Here is a 20,807-nt window from a genome sequence, read left to right on the forward strand (position 1 = left end):
AAGCCTGAGAACCGAGTTAGCAACCAAATCTATAGAAATGCGAACAGCCCAGGGCAGCTAATTCAATCAGGTGGCAAGCTGGGCGGCCGCGTCTCTCGCGCTGCTGCCGGCCGTGCTGCGGGCACCGCGCGGTGCCCGGGGGGGCTCTGCAGGTGCCCGGCCGTGTCCGTGCATGCCGGGCAGTGCCGTGGGTGGGCACCCTGCTCTGCAGCATCCGGCCACGGGCACAGCTGTGATGGGGTAGGGCGGGATGCGCGCTAACCTGAGCACCCCGGTGCCCAAAGGGCGGCTGCTGGCACCTCTCCGCCGCAGCACGCCCTGTGCTTTAGGATGTTGCGGGTTTGAGTGATGTCTCTGGTCTCTTCTTGGCAGGCTCCGGGCTTATCCTTCAGTCTGGTCTATCTGCAGCCACAGTGGCTCTCAGCAAAGGGTCGGAGAGCGTCTGTTCCCAGTGCTGGGGAAGAGCTCTAGCTCCTGTGGTTAGGCAGCCAAAGAGGCAATTGGAAAAATACTGAAGAAAACAGCGCAAACCTTTCCCCAGCTTTTCTGTGCCGGTTGGGCAAAGGGAAACTCCTTGGGTAGGGGGCAGGAGCCCCTGCAAAGCCGTTGCAATGGGGGCTGTGCCTGACCCATCCGCAGCTGCGTGAACCCCCGGAGGCGCTCAGGGCTGGGAAGGGCCATGGAGCAGCGAGGCGTTCGGCTGGGGTCGCGCAGCCGGCCCTCCTGCCAGCAAGGGGCCGAGCGGCCGCAACTCTAAAGCGACCTGGGCCGTGAAGGGCCATGGTGCAGGAGGAAGGGAGGCCTGGGAAGCAGGCGAGAGGAGGGAGCTGCCCCGGGGCAGCGCCCAGCGGGCCCAGGGCTGGGGTGCCGGGCAGAGCCGGGTCTCTGCGAACTGCCCACGCGGCCTGCAGGAGGCCGCAGCAGCACCCAGGGGCCGCGGGCAGCGGGCCTCCGTGGAGCAGAGTCCCCAGCCGCCAGCTTAGACTTCAGCCAGCGGGAGGGCGCGTGCTCCGTGAACAGGCGCGTGGCCGCAGGGACCCCTGCCCGCCGTGCGGCCGCTCTGCGTCCAGGGGCGAGCGCGGTGGGTGAGGTCGCTGCAAGCAGCGCAGCGCAGCGAGGGGCCGCGCGCTGCCCACAGATGAAGGGGCCCTGTCCGGCAGCGAGCGCGCTCTCGACGGCCGGGGCAGCTCCCCTTGGCCCCCGGGGCAGCTCCCCTTGGCCCCCGGGGCAGCTTGGTGCCGGGGGCAGTGCGCGTAGGCCGTTGTGCTGGGGCTGCAGCACAGAGGGTGGCACAGGGGCTGGGCCCGGCGGGGCTCTCGCACAGGAGCTGCTGACCCGCCGAGTCTCGTAGCTGTGGGCTCCCACCGGAGCAGTTGTTAGCTGCCTTTGGGGCCAAGGGATGATATCCCATCCGTGTCACACGAGGGCTTGCGGGTGTTTTCTTGGGGTGCAGCGGTGTCCTTGGGTGTGGGTTGTGCACGGTCACGGTGCTGTGATTACAGCAGAAGGAGCTCTGCGACCCAATTGAGTTAGCAAGGCTGCTCCTTGGGCCAGATCCCGCCATCTGCCCGGAGCTCGGTGCTTTTTTCTTTAACCTGGCACTGCAGCAGCGGCTGCTGGTGCAGCCCGGCCCCACGGTGCATGGCATTAGCAGGGGCCAAGAAGCAGCAAAGGGCAGCGCGGGAGTGAGGACGGGGCGCCAGCGCTGCGGTGTGTACGGCAGAAGAGCTGAGGAACAGCAGCCTGATGGTCACGACCCGCCCCAGCTGCCTGCGTTCTCGCTGGCTCCACGTGCGGGATGGCTGCTGCTCTCCCTTCCCGCCACCTGTGCTTGCCTCATGCCTGATGGCTCTAGCTGAGGGATACGGGTTTATCCTGAAGGCTGAAAAATGGTGGATGCTCCATGGTGGGGATGTGGGATTCCCGCTCTAGAGGGAGCTGGTGCAGCCCCCTGGGTGCTCTGCTGGCCGCAGTGCCGGGCGCACGAGGCTGCGGGCGCCCAGCTGGCCCCTTCCTGCCCCTCTCTGCTGGCAGGAAGGGTACGGTTGTTTCTCTCACTATTTACAGCCCCTTTGACAGGTGCAAGTAAATGAGCTGTCAACAAACGCAAAGGGCGGCCGAGCCAGGGGTGATTGAAAGCAGGGCCGGCCGGGTGCTGCGGCAGGCGCCGGGGCAGCTCTCACCCCCGTGGCTCCCTGCAGAACGGCCCCAAGCGAGCAAGGCGGGTCCTGAGCCCCGCTCTCCCCATCGCCCAAGGGATCCCTGTCCCCCTAGGCAGTAGCTCTGCCCCAGGAGGGGGCTGTGCCAGCTGGAGCGCTGGCACGGGAGGCTCGGCGGCCCTTAGCCCGTTGTTGAGGTAGCCCAAGGGCCGGGCCGCCCTCCTCCAGGCTCCTCGGCCGCCCCAACAAAGCCGGAGGCAGCGCTGCAGTTTGCTGTGCCCTGTGCAGGGGTAACACATCCCCTGCGGCACCCGGGAGGTTTCCAGCCCAGTCCCAATATCCCTGCTGGGTGCAGGGCTCGTGGGTAGCAGCGGGAGTGTGGTGGGAGGCTCAGGGTGACACCAAAGCTCTCAGGAGAGCAACAAGGGGCCTCTACGCGTCCACCCCAAAAGCAGGGCACGGGGTGTTGGGATGTTGTGGCAACGCTTCTGGGCTGAGGCTGGGTCCCACTGAGCCGGGCCCCTGAGCGGCGCGGGCCCCGCGGGGCGGCTCTGCGGTGGCTGGGCCCTGGCTGCGCCGCTCGGGGCAGCTCGGCGCGGCGGGCACCGCTCGGGGCCCGGGCGCCGCTCGGCCCTGCTGCTGCTGGCGCTGCAAACTGCAGCTTTGTGCCCTGGCACCTTCCTGATGAGCCGGCTTCATGGCTACATTTCGGAATGTGCACGTGCCTTGGGACCCCTCCATGGGCCCTTCGGCACTGCACGGGTTTCTTGGCTCTTTGTATGGGTTTGCTCCTGGTGTCGGTCCCAGGCGGAGCATCCGTGCTGGAGCCTCATCCTCAAGGTGGCTGTTCCCTGTGATGGCAGCAAACGCTGGCATTGATTCTGCAGGGTCTTGCTGCACTGGCTTGGGCTGCCACTCCGCCCCCGCTCTGCTCCTGTCGTGTGCTGCTTTCCGGCAGGTAACGTGGTGGGGACGCTGCTCTGGATCCGCCCCACGTCCCCTCTGGCAGCGCAGGTTGTGGTGGTCTGTGGACTGAGCACTGGCACCGCAGGCCCATTGTGGCTGCACGGCCCTCGTGGGGCTGTGCTGGGGTCTGCCAGGAGTGACCGGGGTCTCCTTGCTTAGGATGTGACCGTGGGGTTCAGCAGGATAGGGGAAAGAGCCAGGTCTTTCCGTAGGGTCGGGCCAGGCTGGAGCAGGGAGCACAGGAGCACCTGCTATAGTCCACGTCCTGATGGCAGCTCTTCTGCTGCGCACGCTGCTCCGAGCCGGCGGCCCTGCTGCGGATGGTGGGATATGCTCCTTCCTGCCTTCCTCTTTGCCATCACTCTGCCTCTTCCCCCGAGGCAGAGCCGTGGGGCTTGTTTGCAAGCTGGACATTGTCTCCGTGAGCTTCCAGCCACCCGAGGCAGCGTCACCCGGCACAGACGAACTCCTGGGTCCCGGCCTCTCTGGGTGGGCAAGACTGGAGCCTGGCCACTGAGCAGGCAGCCATGGGCGAGTGGTGGCCGCTGCACCCCGTGCTGTGGGCAGGCACCGCTGCGGGGCCTGCGCTCAGCACGGAGAGTGCCGTGGGGAGGCAGCGCGCCTCCCGTTTGTTTGGGACAGTGGCATTGCTGGGGCCGAGCACCTCTTTTCAGGGAGTTTTCCTCCCTTTAAATCCCATCCCTGCTTGTTGCAGAGTGGAAAAAAACGCCTGCAGACCTGCAGCCGTGTCTCAGTTAGCGGGAACCGCAGAGCTCGGTGCTGCTGCCGGGGCAGGGTGAGCCCGGGGCTCCGCACACGTCTCCTTCCCGGCACGGCGGCCGGGCGCTTTGGGCAGCTGGTGGTGGTGCCTTCGGGGGAGGCCAGTGGAGCCATAAATAGAGGCCACGGCGTCTGGGGAGCGGCCGGGGCGTCTCCCGCTGCCGCTTGACACGGACATTAATAACGGCGCAGGCAGCGGCTGGCGCTGCGTCCGCGGAGCCGCCGGGGATGCTGCTCGCTCAGTCCCTGCCGCCGGGATCCAGCCGAGGGGCGGCCGCTCTCAGCAGGTGTCTCGTCGGAGAGGCTGCGCCGGCAGCCTCGGGGCATGGAGGAGCAGGAGGGGTTGGGGACACCAAGGTCCCTGCAGGTGAGCGGTGCCGCGGGACGGGGGTTTCCGTGCGGTCGTTAGCACCGGCACTGGGGACGTGCCGGCTTGGCAGCGCCCCGGGCTGCGGGAGGGCTCTCTCCCTGGGCAACTTTGGGTTGAGTCCGAAAGCACCCGGCGCCCTCGAGTATCCTGTGAGACCCTTGTGGCGGCAGCTCCTGCTTCGTGGTCCTACAAGGGACAGACGGCTTCTCTTGGAGCTGGACAGGAAGCCAGTGCCATCCCAAGCCCAGCCCTGGCCCTGGCAGCCTCACCAGAGGGATTTAAACCTGAAAGGGCCAAAAAAAAGCTTAAATTGGCAGCACAAGGTGGGATTCACCCGACGACAGCTATTGGCAGTGCTGTGGGACCCAGCACAGGGTGGCTTGTCACCCTTGCGGCCGGCACGGAGCGTGATGGCTGCGGTGCCGGGCCGGACCATACCCTGCTGAAGCCGGATTTCCAGAGCCATCAATTGGGGATGACGGTAACAGGGTAATGGGATTAGCGCCGGCTGCTGACATGGGATCATTTCCTCCTGCCGAGCACTCTGTCTCCTTGCAGGGCTCGGGGCCGGCTGGGGCGCAGCGCGATCCGGTGGGTAGCAGTGGCCGCCCCCCAGCCTCGGCTGCCCTGCCGCAGCCCCACGGCACACGGCTCCTCAGTATCAGCCGCCAGGCCTCGCTTTTGCTGCTGCGCTAATTGCTAGTGATCAATTATTCATGGGTCCGGTAATGAAGCAGGGAGCTGGTGTGACGGCCTGCGTGCGGCGGCGCCCTGGCCTCCTGCACCTCCCCTCCGCCCCGTCCCTGTCCCTCGAGCGCCTGTGGGAGCAGCGGTGCCCAAGGGCCGTATCCTGCTGAGCACTCAGCGCTGGCATCCTGGTACCCCCACCAGCTCAGCGCTGCACTGCTGCCCCGGGACGCCGAGGAGCCCGAGGGCCATGCTTGCAAACTGCCTTGGACTCATTTTTTCTTGATTTTCTAGAGCTCTGCTTTGACTTTTGGTGGTGTTTCCTTCCTCTTGACCCTTGTAGCACTTGTTTGATGCTGCTTTCTATTGCCACGTGTTTAGTCTGTTGCAAAGGGTCTCTTACAAGTTTCGGGGTGCTCGTCGCTCGCAGGGTCGGTAGCGCTTCACGGGGCTGTTTGTGGCTTTCTGGATGTGGGCACAGTCTGACCTGAAAAAAAATCAAAGTAGGATTTTTTTTTCTCTCACGTGCTGGAAATACCTCCCTTGGGAATGCTGGTGTTTCCCTGGGTGATGTGCACTCTCGTCCCGCGGAAGCACTGTCTGCAGGAGGGATGTGCCCTTTGTGCCCATCACTGCCAACGCCAGGGTTGCTGCCGATCCTCATCTGCCCACCATGTCCTCCCCAAATCCCCCTGGAGAGGATGTGCTCTCCTTCCCATCCTTTTTTTTGGAGCACATGAGGAGGGAGCATCCTCAGGTAAAGGTAGATTTGAGAGGAGCTGGAGCTAGTGACATTCCCCCCTAGGACAAATGACGAATGTGGCTGGTTGGGCTATCGCGTTCAGCCTGAGGATGGCAAAGGAGAGCAGCAGGATCCCGGGAGAGCTGTGGGATGCAGCCCTGCCTCGCGCTGCACAGGAGGCTCTGTGGTGAGCAGTCATTGCTACCTGCAGGCTGAGGCCACCCACGGGTGCCGGGGTGGCACCTCCTTCGTGTGGCGTTGCCGTCCAGGGCAGCCGGCTCAGGTGGTGGCCGCCTCTGCGGCTCCCGGCCTTGCGGTCTGCGTGCCGTGTCCTTGGCTCTCACACTCGGCTCCAGTGTTATCTGCTGCGGTCTTGCTCCTTTCCCGAATTCCTGAATTTGGCTGAAGAGTCTCCTGAGCACAGGGTGCTGCAAGTCTCCTAAGTATCTTAAGTCCTCCTTCACCTGTAGCTTTGCAAGAAAAAATTGGAGCTGTAAAACCTAAGCATCCACTAGCTTGGGTTCCCTAAGCTTCCAAAAGCTAGGAAAGCCAGAATCCAGGTTTCTCGTGTCCAAGCTCTGCTTTTGAGCCACAGAGTTTGTGTGGACAGGACCGCTGGGAGCATAACTTCCAAAATCGGGAGAGCCTCAAGTAATCCTGAAAAACCCTCTGGCTTCCCAGAGCTGCAGATTTAAGGGGGGCTGCGAGTGCTGGGGCACTTGGAACAGCACCTGAGTGCCGGGCACTTGGGACGGGCCAGCGTTGGCCATGGCGTAGCTGGGGTGCAGCCTCCCCAGCTGGAAGTCCCAAGCTGTGGCCACCAGACGGGGCACATCACCTAAGGAAATGCTTTATTGTTGTTTATATATATATTCATAATTATGCAATTGAGGCTGTTGGTTGCTCTGCTGGCGTCAGAGCAGCAGCAACCCGAGAAAATTGATCTAATTACAGCCTGAGGAGCAGGTGCTTTGCACTTCTGCCCTGTCTTGGTTGCAGGAGGGCCTTTGATGCAGTGAACGATGCCTTCCACAGAGCGGGACGGAATCTGAACAAGGAGGACGAGCGGAATCCGGGCAAAACCCCGGGGCCACTGCAAGGCTGGGAAAAGCATCATTTCATCCTTCAAATGTAAAGCCAGAGGGACTCCACTGAGGCAAACTGGGCTAAATCAGACCGAGATTAACACCCTGCTCTAACCAGCACCTCTTCATGGCCAACTGGAGAAGACTTGGAGCCCAGTGGAGACTGTGATGGTCGTGGCCGCCTCTCTGCAGGAGAGGAGAACACCCTGCGCCTTCTCCTGTGCACCCGCTGCTGAGACCTGACGCAGTGATTCTGTCCTCTGAGCATCTGCTTGGAGAGGCTGGGAGAGGCAGAGGAGCGGCAGCAGGTCTGGAGCTCTCTGCCCGTCCACTGATCTCACAGCAAAGCTCCTGCTTTCCTGAGGCCACCCCTAAAGCTGTGCTGGGGCTCAAGGCTGGGTTTTTGTCTACTTTCTCCTGTCCTTGGATCTTGTGCCACATTGGAGCTGCGTGTTTACCTCCGAGAACGATGCAGAAGAGCCTCTAGACCTCGTGGGTGAGGACAGGGAGACCCAGGACAGACTGCTGTGGAGAGGGGACATCTGCTTGAAGCGACTGTAGGTCCTGGTGCTCATGGTAGGGGATGCTCCAGGGGCACCTCCGCAGCGGAGCCAAGAGCAGGACTGCACGCCTTGCCAAGCAAGGGCACCTTCGGCTGCGTGGCAGGGAGGTCCCCAGCGCGTGCAGCGGCGCCCCGGGCCCCTGCCCTTGCTGTGAGGATGGGGCTTCACAGCCCCACGCTGTTGGAAGCCTGAGCTGGAAACCTTGCTGGGCGCCAAGGCTCCTGCTCCGCACTGCCGAAGAGCAGCAGGTTCTCTGATTGAATTAGCACAGAGATTTAATTTAATCCAAAAATGTCTCTCATTTTCAAGGAGCCTGTTCATTTCCTTCAAGGGCCTTATCTGATGGGGGCAAGCAGCAAGATGAAGCTGAAGGGCTGCACAGATAGGCGGCTGTCAGGGAGGGGCAAGGGCTTTGCAGCGAGGCCACGAGGGCCATGTGTGTTTTTCCTATAATTATTTCATGCAATAATGCAGATAATGATGGTGAGAGAAATAACATATAAATTGAATCAATAAAACATTGGTGCAAATCGCATCCTTGCACGACAAGTCTGGAAGAATCTCCTTTTTACAAGAAATGACCATGGGATTGTAAGGGTGCCAAGGACGCAGCCTTGGCCGTGAGCCCCGCAAAGGTGCCGGGTGCTGGGGCGGGTGCTGCAGGTGGGACGGGCTGTGGTTCTGGGTGTCACGGCCTGGTCACCAGCTGCCAAGAGGCCCGTGGACATGGGAATTTTGACCTCGGCTTGCTGGGGCTGCAGGTGAGGTGCTGCTAAAAGGCTGGCTGCAGCGAGGCAGCGCGACCCGCCGGCCAGGGTGGTCGCAGGCCAGCCCGGTACGGGCCGGCTCCTTCCCGGGCTGCCCTGGGGGTGACCCAGCCGCGGGGCTGCCTCTCCGGCAGGCCCTGGCAGCTGGATGCAAACAGCTGCTTCGGGAACGGGCTCCACAGTGTGGGAGGGCTGAGTGCACCGGCTGGGATGGGAGGCTTGGAGGGGCTGGCGAGCGGGGCCGCGTCTCCATGGGAAGGTGGAGGAATCCCTGTGCACAGAACGGGCTGGTGCGGTGGTGGTGCCAGGGCCGGGCCCTGGGTGCACAGAGGCTGGTGCTTCCCCTTGTGTTTCCCTGCCGCGGGGCAGGAGAGGCCGGAGCAGCGCGATGGGTGTTCCTGGTTTCCCGTCTGCTCCCAGCCTCGCCTGCCAGCAGCCCGGGTGCTGTTTCTGCAGGGCCGAGGCCCCGCAGTGGCTGCGGGCTGGGCACGTGCGCTGGGGTGCGGGCGGCGGGGCCAGCTCTCCCACGGGCTGCCGAGCCTCGCCACGTTTGCTGTGCTGCCGTGGTGCCCCCCGCAGCCTGCGCTGCCTCCAAACCCTCTCCCGTGGTGCTGCCTGTGTCTGCGGGGTGCCCAGGGGCTCCTTGGGATCCTTGTGGTCACAGGTCTCCTTGGGCCCCCAAGTCGCCGTTCTGTGGGCCAGGGATGGGCACTGGGTGCCCTGGGAGGGACGGGCACCCGCCACCCGCTGCTGGGATGCATGGATTGGCCTTGGGGCTAGCAGAGCAGAGTGGCTCCATGGCCCGTGGTCAGGAAGAGACCTGGGCTGCTCCCATTTTCATCCCTATTTTTTCTCTTCTGTCTTTGCAGCAGATGCTGGAGACGGACGCTGAGAAGGCAGGGCCGATGCACGCCGGGGAGGGGAAGGCTGCAGCAGGAGACGCTCCCCCGGCCACAGAGGCTGCAGCTGGGTCCGAGCCCAAGGCGGCTCTGGGGCCTGCGCAGGGGCCTCTCCCCACTGAGAATCTGCCCCCGGCCGCCGAGAGGGCCGAGGGGCGGCCCAGCTCCACGCCAGCTTTCGTCATCCCCGAGCTGCGGCTCGACAGCACCTTCAGCCAGAGCGCGGCGGCCCCACGAGGCGGCCTCACAGATGGCGAGGATGACGATGAGGAGGATGATGATGAGGAGGAGGATGAGGACAGCGACGAGCCCTACCTGGAGCGGAACGAGGCAAAGCGCAGCAGCATGATCGAGACGTCGGGCTGCCAGGCCGCGTACACACTGAGCGTGCAGAGCTCCCTGCGGCGCCGCACGCACAGCGAGGGCAGCCTGCTGCAGGAGGCCAAGGGCCACTGCTTCACCTCCGACACCACCCTCAACTGCTCGGACAGCCAGGCCGCCAAGGGCCACTGGGCCCTGCCCTCGCCCCGGACCCTTAAGAAGGAACTCGCCAAGAACGGCGGCTCCATCCACCAGCTCAGCCTGCTGTTTTCGGCGCACAGGAAGGTACGTGAGCCAGGTGCCAGCTGCTGCGGGGATCCATGGGGATGGGGGAGCATCCGGGCTTGCTGCTGGGCATGGGAAGGGGTGTGGGCTAGTGGGCTGCGACTCTCTCTAGCTGAGGATGTGTCTTTGGTGATGCCTCCCTGCGCTGTGGCCTGGAGCCAAAAACCTGCTGTGGGGGAGAGAGGGAACGGGGTGAACCCAGGGCTCTGTTAAGGCCTTTCCTGGATGGGTGATGAGCCGTGCCGGGGGTGCCAGCGCCAGCCATCTGTGGCAGCAGGGCTTGTCCACAGCTCCTGTGCTGCTAGCAGCCAGCTCTGGGCAACACATAGGATCTCAGGCCTGTTTGCCTGGGCATGTGTGGGGCTCCATGGCTCCCAATGCGGCCTCCAGACTCGTTGCACTTGTGTCCCACAAGAAGCGGCCACGCACTGGCGAAGCTCGGGGGGTAAGCGGTGTTTGTCCCACCTGCCCTGGCTGAAACCCTGGGTGGGTTGAGAGCGGCTGCCGGCCTCCCCCAGGCACTCTGCTCTGCACAGCAAGCTGAGGCTGGCGGGTTGGCCGCACAGGGCTGCACGGCCTGGGGCAGCGCGGTGCGGCTTGGGGCAGCTCTGCGTGGCCTGGGGCAGCACGGCCTGGGCCAGCGCTGCATGGCCCAGGGCTACCCTGTGGGGCCTGGGGTGCCGCCGCATGCGCTGGGGCTGCACTGCACGGCCTGGGGCAGCGTCGCGGCTCGGGGCTGCGTCGCAGGGCTCGGGGCTGCATTGTGCTGTTCAAGGCTTCGCCGCGCAGCCCGGGGCTGTGCAGGGTCCTGTGTCCCAGGGCAGCTGCGGTGCTGCTGTGGCCACGTGCGCTACAGGCGACTCCCTAGGGCCCGTCTGGGCTGTCATCACAGCGGGGTTGCCTCGTGCTTCGTGCGGCTGGGGCAGCAGCCCGAGGGCCGCTGTTTGGCCAGCCCATTGCACACTGTCCTGTGGCACGAGTCGCTCCTCGGTGGGCACCCCGGAGGCAGAGCACAGCCATGGAGCAGCAGGACGGCGTGCGGGTGCCTGGGCCCCCATGTCTGCCCACTGGCCTTCGCCAGCCCCGGCAGGGCTTTCGGAGGCGCTGCGGGAGGGACATGCACTTTATCACATTCCCCGAGACACCACAAGGCCACGCGCTGCCCTCGAGAATCCCCTCTGGCGGCAGCGCCGGCTCTGTACGCGACTGCAGCACCCGGTGGCCTTAGCGGTGGGGCCACCCATCCCCCGGTGCACTTCGGAGGGTTCCTGCTTCGCTGGCACCCTTAGCGCCGCAGGCCACGCTCTCCCCGCGGGGCCGCGAGTGCCGAGGCCGGTGGTCCCCGCGGGCAGCGGAGCCGCTGGGACAATGGGCGGAAGCGGCGGGCGCGCGGGCTGCCCGGGGCCCGTCTGGCGGCGGAAGGCGGCTCGCGGCCCTCGCATTGTTCAGGCCCGATAAACTCCGGAAAGGCAAGCGCAGAATGGAAGGAAGTGTCCCGAGGCGGGAGGCCGGGCCGCTCCGCGGGTTCCCACGGCCCCGGCGTGGGCTGGCGCTCCTGGAAAGCGCCCATGTCCCGGCGGCGATGCGGGGCCCTGCGGGACACCGGCGGCTCCCGGCCGTGCTTGGCGGCACAGAGGGGCTGGAGCAGGGGTGGGCAGAGGGGCACCCGAACCCTGCTCTGCCCTCACGGGGGGGGCAGTTCTGCCCTGACACCCTCCCGCCTGGTGTCACCTCCAGCGTTTCCTCGATCTGCCTGGGCTGCCTTGTGTTAGTGGTGGGAATGAGTAGCCTGCTTGGTGCTCCCGGGGCTTGGAGGCCGCCGTGGTGCTGTCAGTCCTCTGTGCACTGCCCCGGTGCTCCCTGCATGGCCGGTGGCACCAAGTTCTGGGGTGCTGGGGGGAGCTGCAGGTGGCTCCGGCCTGACCCTGCTCAGACGTGGGGCACTGCAGGCTGGGAGAGCCCCAGGAAGGGAGCTGGACCCTTGCAGGACCCCGGCAATAGGAGCGTTTGGCACCTGCTGGCAATGGGGTGAGGGGGTGACAGGCACCCTGTGCGGCATGCCAGGGTGCTGGTGCCAGCAGGAGCGCAGCGTGCCGTGCTGGTGGGCGCTTGGGCAGCCCTTGGAGACTGCGCACGGGCCCCCATGACACCCACCCATCTTCTGTGTCCCCTACAGCTGAGTGGAGCGGACGCCGAGTGCAGCTGCGATGAAGGGGACGAGACCCTCCGCAAGAAGAGGAGCAAAAGTCTGTAAGTGTCCAGTCGTATCAGCTCCTTGTGCTTTTGGGGATAAGCATCTCAGCCCCGTGCCTTAGCGTCCCTCTGCATCCCCTTTTCCCGAGCTTTGCAAGGAAAAGGACAAGGTGGTGGTGGGAATGGGTTAGGATCTCACTGGGGAGGTCCCGAATTCCAGGGGGAGGGCAGAGCAGGAGGCAGTGGCCCACCTTTGGATGGGCGCGAGGATGATGCCACTGCTTGGGTGGGCTGGGGAGCCCTTGTGGGGAGGGAGAGGCCGCGCAGCAGCCTGCACTGCGTGCCGGGGCCTCCTTCCTGCTGTCCTGCGTGGCAGGGAGCGGGGAGCATCCGCAGCACCAGGAAGGGCTCCCATAGAGCAGCCTGGAGCGACGGGCCGATCCTGGCGCTGGCTGAGCCCCACGCCTGGCCTTGCTCCTCGTCTGACTTTGGCTCAGGGACCACCCCACCCTGTGGGCCGGCACCCTAAAGAGCATCTCCTGCGGCGGGTGCTGCAAGGACGTGGGTGCGGCCTCCGTCCCCGCCAGCGCAGCCACCGGTCGGTGGGGACGGAGGCGTGAGGGGCTGTGTCCCCTGGCAGGGCGTTATAGCAGTGAGCAGAGGCAGGATGCGCTCGCTGCCCGCGGCGCCGAGCGGGCCCGTGTGAGCATCGCTGGCTGCGCGCGCTGCCAGCGAGCGGCACTGTTGCCCCGCGAGCCACCGCTGCCGCTGGATATTCTTAGCTCCTGTTATTATCCCCCCACACACTTGGAATTAAAATTATCCTTTCCCATCCTCGAGGGGAACGCTGCCCCCCCGCAGCGTGCCTGCAGCTCCGGAGAGGCGCTGGGAGGGAGGCTGCAGCCCGGTCCCGCATGGCGCTCCGGGGGTCGGAGGCGGCTGCGGGGGGGTGTTTTTCCCTCCGCTCACCTTGAGAGCTCCGGGGATGCGCCGGGGAGCGGCGCCGCGCGCCCGGCCCGGCTATTGGCTCGCGCCACCGCCGCCACCACTATTTATTTATGGTGCAAGTAGCTGCCGTTGGCACTCGCCTCCGCTGCCGGCACCAGCGCACGCCTCCCCATGTACCACACCATGGTGGACTTTTCCGAGCGGTACCTGGAAAGGTAGGATGAGAGGCAGGAAGCGAGGGGCGGGCCGCGGCCTCGCTCTGTCCCACGGAGCCCTGTGGCTCCTGGCACTGCAGCGTTTTTGCCGGTGCGTTTTGTACTCCCGTAGCTCGCGTGGCCCAGACGAGCGCTGGGGTTATCTGTTTGCTGTGGTTTGGGAGCGCAGTGAGCACTGCTCCTCGGGCGCTTGCAGAGCTGTGCAGGTGCTGCCCGTGCAGCAGCAGGGCTGTCTGAGAGCCGGTCCTGCTGCCAGCACCCACGCACCTTAGGGTTACCTGGTTGAATGGCACCTGAGTAGCCCACGTGTGTTGCCTCTCTGCGCACACGCAGGCGCTTTTCGTTGCTTTAAAGTCTTATGTTGAACCTGAGTGGGATGTGTTATGTTGGGAACGCCGCTCCGATTGCCCCGTGGAGGGGTTGGGGCTGTCCCACGTGGCGGCGTTGCGGGCGGCAGGGGAATGGGAGGCAGGTGGTGTTCGTGGAGGGCGACTCCTGACTTTGGCTCCGCGTTTCGCACGGTTGTGCTTGGTGGCAGCCGGTGGGGACGAGGTGGCCGCGAAGCTGCGGCCAAGCTCTGTGTGTGTCCCGCGGGCTGCAGTGGGCATGGGCAGCCCCGCGTGCAGCCAAGTGGTGCATGTGGGAGCCAAGGTGCGGTCTGGATGTGGCCCTGGGCACCGCGTGTGTCCCGGCGCTGCCTTCTCTGGGCTCGAGGTGCCGCCGTGCCACACGTGTCCCCGCGCCGCCTCCGTGCCCCGTGTCATGCGGGAGCGGTGCCACGAGGGGACAGCATCGCCCGCGCCCTTCCTCGCCCGACGCCGCTTGTCCCTCCCTGCAGCGCTGCCGCGGCCGCTCCAAAGCCTTCACGCTGCCCATGAGGCTGAGCAGGGGGTCCCACTGGGTGCTCCCCACCCAAGTCCTCGTGCCTGGGGGATCTCGGAGCCCTGTGTCCAGGATGACTCTTCCCACAGCTCCCGCACGTGGCCAAGCTGGGCCAAGGGCTCGGGCCCAGCAGTGCCGCGTGTCCAAGCGCCCTCCTCGCAGCCTCTCCCGGTGGCCCCGATGGGGGAGCAGCCCCTCGGCCCAGCCACAGCGTCGCACCCAGCGCCGCGAGCGCAGCCCTTAACCCCTGCCTGGCCGCCACATTCCTGCGGCCGCCCGGGCTCCATAAATAGCGCTCGTAAATCCCTGCCGGGCTTGTTTTCCACCCCCGGGCTCTTGAAAGGCCCCACTATCCTGCCGGGTGCTGGATTTTCCACCCGGGGCCGGGTTACCCCAGCAACGGCCGTCGGAGCCGTGCGGAGCAGCCGCGCGGCCCAGGCCGGGCGCTGACACAGCCCTTACTCACACATGGCTCTTTCACGCCAGGCAGCATTTAAAGCTCCTGCGGGCTGAGCCCTCCCACTTCCGGAGCGGCCGGCCCGGAGCGGGAGCGCGGCTCGGAGCCGGCGTCAGAGCGCCCGAGCATCTGGCTGGGCCGGCCGCCGCGCGAGGCCCCTGCCCGGCGCCGCCGCTATGCCCTTTTTCCGGGACCTCTCCAAGCCGCAGCCGCTGGAGTTCCACTCGGAGATGCTGCTGGGTGTGCAGCGGCCGCACAACGGCAGCTTGCAGCGCCGGCACACCATGAAGGAGTAGGTGCTGGGGCCGAGCCGCAGCCCCTGCTGCTCGCGGGTCCCTGGGGCGCGAGCTCCGCGGCCACCTCGCGTGACTACTAACCCTTCCTCTTGCCCCCGCTCAGAGCCAAGGACATGAAGAACCGCCTGGGGATTTTCCGGCGGCGGAATGAGTCTCCGGGAGGCCACCCCAGCGGGAAGCTGGACAAAGTGCTCAAGTCGCTCAAGTAGGTAGCGCGAGCGGGAGGCACAGCTTGCTGCGCGTGCGGGACGAGCCTCCTGGCTGGGCGGCTCGGGGAGCCTGTGGGCCAGCAGCTCCACTCTTTGCAGGAGCCTTTTTCAGGAGCCTTTTTCAGGCAGTTTTGCTCCAAATGGTTTCTCCAGAGGCAGCGCAGCCTTTGGGAAGAGATGGAAATTTCCCTCGTGGCTGCCTTCCCTCAGCGCCCGCACGTAAAATCCGAGTCGCTGTAGGATGGTTTGCAAAACCATCTCTGGCTGGAGACGCTCCAGCAGCCTGGCGCTCGGTGTCCCTGCGCCCCGAGGCCCGCGCGGCCCTGCACGCGCCGGGAGGGGAGCTCCTGCTCGCAGTGGGGAGGCCGCCCACAACAGGGTCCCCGGCACGGCTGGCTCTGACCCAGGGCGCTGGGGCCTGCCCGCGGACCCGGGTCTGCCCAGCTCAGCTCTTGTGGCCCCGTTCTTGGGCTTTGCTCAGGGTTTCCTGCTGCTGGCTGGGATGTCCCAAGCAGCTCGGAGCTCTGTTTATGTTGGATTTTCCTCCTGTCGCTCTCGCTGCTTTGCCGTGCCAACGTGCAGCCCTTCTCTCTCGCAGGCCGACGCCAGAGGAAGCTCTCAAATGGGGGGAGTCTCTGGAGAAACTGCTGCTTCACAAGTGTGAGTGTCCTCCTCTTCCTCTTCTGTTCTCCACCAGGGGAATATCGGGATGGGGGCATTTCCTCAGGAAATAGGGAAAGTTGGGATTTCCTGTTTTAATCCCATCCGGTATTTTGGGGGTGCAAGAGGGCTAGACATGAGGCTGCCCTTTTCCTCTGTGCGTGGTGCCTTGAGAAGCCAAGGTCAGCCATGGGCTCCCCGGGAGCTTCCAAGAGAAGGCAGAAAGAGGTGTTTCAGGCTGCGGCTTTCGAGGGGGGCTCAGTGGAGGCTGCTCCCGTGGACTTAGAGCGATGTGCCTGTTCTGCAGATGGGCTAGCAGCCTTCAGGGCCTTCCTGCGCACCGAGTTCAGCGAGGAGAACCTGGAGTTCTGGCTGGCGTGCGAAGAGTACAAAAAGATCAAATCGCAGTCCAAGATGGTGTCCAAAGCCAAGAAGATCTTTGCGGAGTACATTGCCATCCAGTCCTGCAAGGAGGTGAGGGCAGCCACGGGACCTCAGCCGTCCTGGGCCCCCTTGGGGATTGGGGGGCACAGCAGGGACGCTCGGCTCTTGTGCAGTGCTGGGTTTACACCACGGCCCTGTGCCAGCAGGCCTGGACCTGGGTGCGCACGTTGCTGAGGGTGGCTTGGACCAGCTAAGCCTCACGGTGCCTTTGCCGGCGTCTCCCGTCGCTGCAGACGACAGGAGCTGCACCTCCCTGGCAAGTCCTTGTGGTAGATGGTGGCACAACCTGCTGTGGTGGCCCTGCAGAGCGCGAGTGCAGTGTGCGGGGCGGGACAGCTCTCTGTAGCTCACACTTGCTTTTTTGAGGGGTTTCTCCCCAAAGCCATTTTTCATCAGGGCCCTGCCAGCGAGTGCCTGCGGTCGGCAGCTGGCTGCATGGCCGGGCCTCGGTGGCTGCTCGGGGAGCCGCTCACCGGGCTCGTCTCTTGCCCTGCAGGTGAACCTGGACTCCTACACCCGGGAGCACACCAAGGAAAACCTGCAGAACATCACCCGCAGCTGCTTCGACCTCGCTCAGAAGAGGATTTATGGGCTCATGGAGAAGGACTCCTACCCCCGCTTCCTCCGCTCTGACTTGTACTTAGACATAATTAACCAGAAGAAAGCCAGCTCCCCACTGTAGACCCAAGGACTCTCTCGGGGCAGTGGGAACTGTGTGTTTACATGGAATCGGGTGGTGTTGGCCTTCCTGGGAGAGGGCCGGAGCTTGCCTTCTTGCTGGTGTTCGTGCCCCAAGCCATATTCCTGCAGCAGCCGGGCATGAGGCAGGCGAAGGCACCGAGCGTGAGGCCGAGGGGACCAACAAACCAAGCAGTCTGGTACTGCTCCATCGCCCCCATCTCACCATCGCTGGTACGACGCCTTTGGGGTGGCTCTGGCATGGATTTTAGCCAGGAGGGAAGCTCCCACAAGACTACTGTGAAGCACACGCCTGGGCTGTGAGCGCTCCTGCACAGCGGCGAGGGATCCTGACCTGGTGAGGAGGAGGAGGACTTCTGTGCAGGGCTGCAGCAAGGGGAAAACAGCTCCACCGTGAACATCTTCCCCGGACACAGGGCTCGTGAACTGGACCAGTCCCACGTCCCCGAGGCTGCTGTGCTGCCCCGTGCCGGCCTGGCTCCCGCGCGCCCCGACGCAGCTATCGCCTGGCAGGAGCCGGCGCCTCCTGCGCTCGCGGCCGCTCGCCCCGGGGAGCAGCGGGGCCCTGCGCTGCACGTCTGCAATCCCATCCCTCACCTCCTGGTTTATTTATTGACCTCCTTATAGCTGGACACGTTGCTGTGTAATAGGAAATCCTCGTGTCCCTCCCTGGTCTGAAATTACAAGTGCAATATTTGTGTGTGTCTCGGCGGAGTTCTCCAGCGGAACGGATGCCTCCTCTTTTAAGAGTGCGTACAAAATTTTCTAAGTTTGCAGGTTTTATGTGACAAACGGCGTGTTCCCTAGCAGCGGGCCGCTGGGGGAGCCTGGTGTATATATCGTTCCCCGACGACAGAGGTTGGACGGTGTAGATCAGCAGCGCTGTGAATCAGACGCTCTCGCTACTCTGGATAACGATGGTGTGTTTGGAGAATCGCGGGTTATTGCTGAACCTGGCCAAGCTGGACAGACTGCCTGCGTCCAGGTGCTGAGTTTACAGTGCAAAGCATCTCTGCGGCTAGCAAAAATACATTGTCATGGTCATAGGTAAATAAAAGGAGAATTTAATTTCTTGTACCTGCCTTTTCTTGGTGGTATGTTTCTGCGGGCAGCTCGGCCCTGGCAGAGCCGGGCTGCCTGGCTCTGTGGAGGTGCGTAGTGCTATGTGCGTAGCTGAAGGGCGGAGAATCCCGTGCCGTGAATTTCAGAGCTTTGTTGAGCAGTGAAGCCGCTGCCAGACGCGCCGAGGCTGAGGGCCAGGGCCAGGCACAGCTGCAGGCCGTAGTTGCAGGGAAAGCTCTTCCCAGCACTAGCCTCCCAGGCCTGCTCCTGCAGGTAGCATTTAAACACAGCAGGGCATAAACCTCTGTATGTGGAAACGGCCAGAAACAGAAGGGACCTGTGTAGTTTATAGTCCTGCTGGGGACAGATGCAAACGGCGCCAAGGAAAGAAGCAGCAGAAACCCCACGCGGCTCTGCCGAGCTCCCCCAGCCGTGGGGCTCCGCAAAGGAAGCCCGTGGGTCCACCAGCGCGTTCGCTGTCACAGTGCTTGTGGAGGCTGCTCATGGCGTGTTTGGTCCTCGTGATGTTTCCAGTCCGTCGTGGGGCTCTGTCGCCCACACCTTGGAGCAGCCTTGTCCCCGTGTGCCAGTCACAGAGCTCCGTGGCAGCTGGGCCTGTGGCTCGTGGGGAAGGGCTGTCAGACACGGTCTGCTTTGGGCCCTGGCTGGGATCCCCCCTCTCCCCTGCTGCGTCCCCCAGAGGGTGATGCGAGGAGGGGAAGTGGAGCTGGTGGCACCACAGGGGCTGCCTGGAGGCTGTGGCGGTGCCTGCACCTCCAATCAGGGTGTTGGCGCGGGCTGCTGCTTGGCCCGATCTGGGCTCCAGGAGCTGTCTGGGCACGTGGTGGCCAACACAGCCTCCCTGCAAGCCCAGCACCAGCCCTTGGCGGGCCCAGGTGGCTCCAGGGCCGGCCTTTGGGTCTATATGTAGAACCAGGGGCTCCTGATAACCAGACTTATTTTTTCTTCTTTCTTTTTTTTTTTTTTTTTTTTCTTTTTTTGGTGGTGGCCAAGGACCTGGTGTTGGCCCCCCAGGAGCTTTAGCAGCTCTGCTTGTGGGTGCTGGGAGCCAAGAAAGTGTTTTCCGCGGCAGCTGGCAGGATTTGGGATCCAGCAGTGTGCTGCCAGGGCTGCTGCCTGCCCTCCACCCCGCGCTGCGAGGTCGGCTCGGCGGCACGGCCATGGGCAGAGCGGGGCCTGGCTCCTTGCCGGGAGCACCCACGTGGCGGGACCCTGACCCGCAGCTGGGACAGGGCTCCGCACTGAGGAGCCCCCCGCTCCTTGCTGCTCCATGGGGCTCCACGCTGCTCCTGGGAGCCCGGCCGGCCCGCACGGAGGGTCCCTGGGCGTCCCACGGGATGCTGCCTGCGGGAACACCAGCACTGCAGCCCCGCTGAGCACTGCGGCCAAGCCAGCTCTTCACATCTGCAGCAGATGCTGCTGGTTGTGCGATGGAGGAAACGCAGCCGTGCTGCTGGCTGGTGCTCCCAGGGAGCCATTGACGCTTCTCCTTCCCCATCCGGAGGGTTTCACTTGACACCTTCTCTTGACCTCAGCTTCATGTCCAGTGTCTCCTCCCAGGGCTGCGGCGATGACTCCCAGCAGCATCCAACCCTCCTGCGGGTTGTTCCAGCCTGACTCCCGGCTGCCTCTGCCACCGCACTTACCTGAACCTGCCCAGCAGGAAGGCAGTGGGACTGGAGCTGCTTCGAGGCACGTGCTGCAGGGATCTGGTGCGTGTCCTGGAAGATGCACTGCTGCTCTGCCACGGGGGCCGTCCCGGCAAGGAGCAGAGGCCCCAGTGCATAGAGAAAGCAGAGAAAGGGTGACCTGGGGGCACTGCCCAGACCAAATGGAAGCAGCCCCACGTTAATGGTATAAATTGGGTTATTGCTGCAATAGAATTTATTAGCAGCAGTTCAAGTTGGTCTGAGTCACTCTGCAAACATCACCCTTGCTTGCTTGAAGGTGCTCTGATTTCTAAGAGGGGCAGGGCTGGGAGTGGGAAGCAAAGCTCGGCTGGGAATGCTAACGCTGGTGCATTTGCTGGGATCTCGCAGTGTGAGTCTCAGCATGGTCCCAGTGGTGGCACCGAAGCTGCAGCTTTGTGCCCCCCATGCTCAGGAGCTGCATGATCTTCTTGGAGCCCTGTGAGTGAAGGAGGTCGGAAACTTGGAGCAGCAGCAGGAGGGCTTGGAGGATGCCACGGGATGGTGACAGCGAACGTGCGAGCATGGACCTACTGCAAGGAGCTAATGTCCAGCGTGGGTGTCCCCCATTGCTCCAACACGAGTGGGTGCAAGAGCAGGTCGCATCTGCCTGCAAGGAGCTGCCTGCAAGGCTCGTGGCAGCGCTGCCCGGCCACGGGGCACCCGCGGACCTGCCGCCCTCGTCCCAGAGCGGACGGGCAGCTGTCAACACAAAATCTTGCCCTGTTCTTGCAAAAGTCACAACTTTGGCATCCGATCAGGTGTGCCCCGTGCCCCCAGCTACTCCAGTGATTTGCAGCTGTATTAATTTTTGTTTTTCTTTTAAATCACCCATCACAGAGTAGATAATCTAGCCAAAAAAAAAATATATAGCTTTCTCCAGAGCAAAATAACTCTTTGGATCCCTGATGGGACAAATATTCTCAGAATAGCAACAAGGCTACTTTCTATCCATAGACTAAACACAGCTCCTCAGCGAGCTATCAAGCTGCAGACACAAGAATTCCCCGGTGAAGCAGCTGATTTTCTATGCCAGTCACTTAATCGCACACAGAGAACTATTTAGGCTATTGGGGGCATGTGACCCTCATATCTGGGTACCCGAGATGCCCAGGAGCTGGCCAGGCTCCTGCTCAGGACACCCATCCTGCCCATAGCCTGCCCAGCGGTGCTGCAAACTGGTGCCGCTCTGGGCTTTGTTTGGGGACTTTTGCTTCCACCACGTTGATAAAGGGCTGGTTTGGGGGTTGCAGAGATGCCGCTGAGGGCCCGTGTCCTTCTGAATGCCACACAGTCCTGGGGCACGCGCAGCTGGAAACGGGCCTCAACGCGGCCCTTGCTGCGATTTCATCTGCCCCAGCAAAACGCCCTGCCTTGGGAGGCAGCATTGCGGCCCTTACAAAAATCTG

General features: G+C 63.8%; 1 protein-coding gene across 3 annotated transcripts in view; it reads left to right on the top strand.

Moving 5' to 3' along the window:
• Positions 1-17,687, top strand: part of RGS3 (regulator of G protein signaling 3) — a 54,952-nt gene extending 37,265 nt beyond the window's left edge. The window contains exons 11-16 of one of the 3 annotated variants that reach the window (XM_026049388.1): positions 8,989-9,624; positions 11,801-11,874; positions 14,719-14,820; positions 15,423-15,484; positions 15,792-15,958; positions 16,425-17,687. In XM_026049388.1, the coding sequence (XP_025905173.1) occupies positions 8,989-9,624; positions 11,801-11,874; positions 14,719-14,820; positions 15,423-15,484; positions 15,792-15,958; positions 16,425-16,610 (1,227 nt within the window). In that variant the 3' untranslated portion in view covers positions 16,611-17,687. Of the gene's footprint in view, positions 1-8,988; positions 9,625-11,800; positions 11,875-12,927; positions 12,981-14,495; positions 14,612-14,718; positions 14,821-15,422; positions 15,485-15,791; positions 15,959-16,424 lie in introns of those variants that run through there. The other 2 variants (XM_026049390.1, XM_026049389.1) reach the window with 2 other exon arrangements.
• Positions 17,688-20,807: the final 3,120 nt, after the last annotated feature.

This window comes from Nothoprocta perdicaria, unplaced genomic scaffold (genome assembly GCF_003342845.1).
Source record: "Nothoprocta perdicaria isolate Ctin4 unplaced genomic scaffold, notPer1 scaffold_6, whole genome shotgun sequence".
Taxonomy (NCBI): Eukaryota; Metazoa; Chordata; class Aves; order Tinamiformes; family Tinamidae; genus Nothoprocta; species Nothoprocta perdicaria.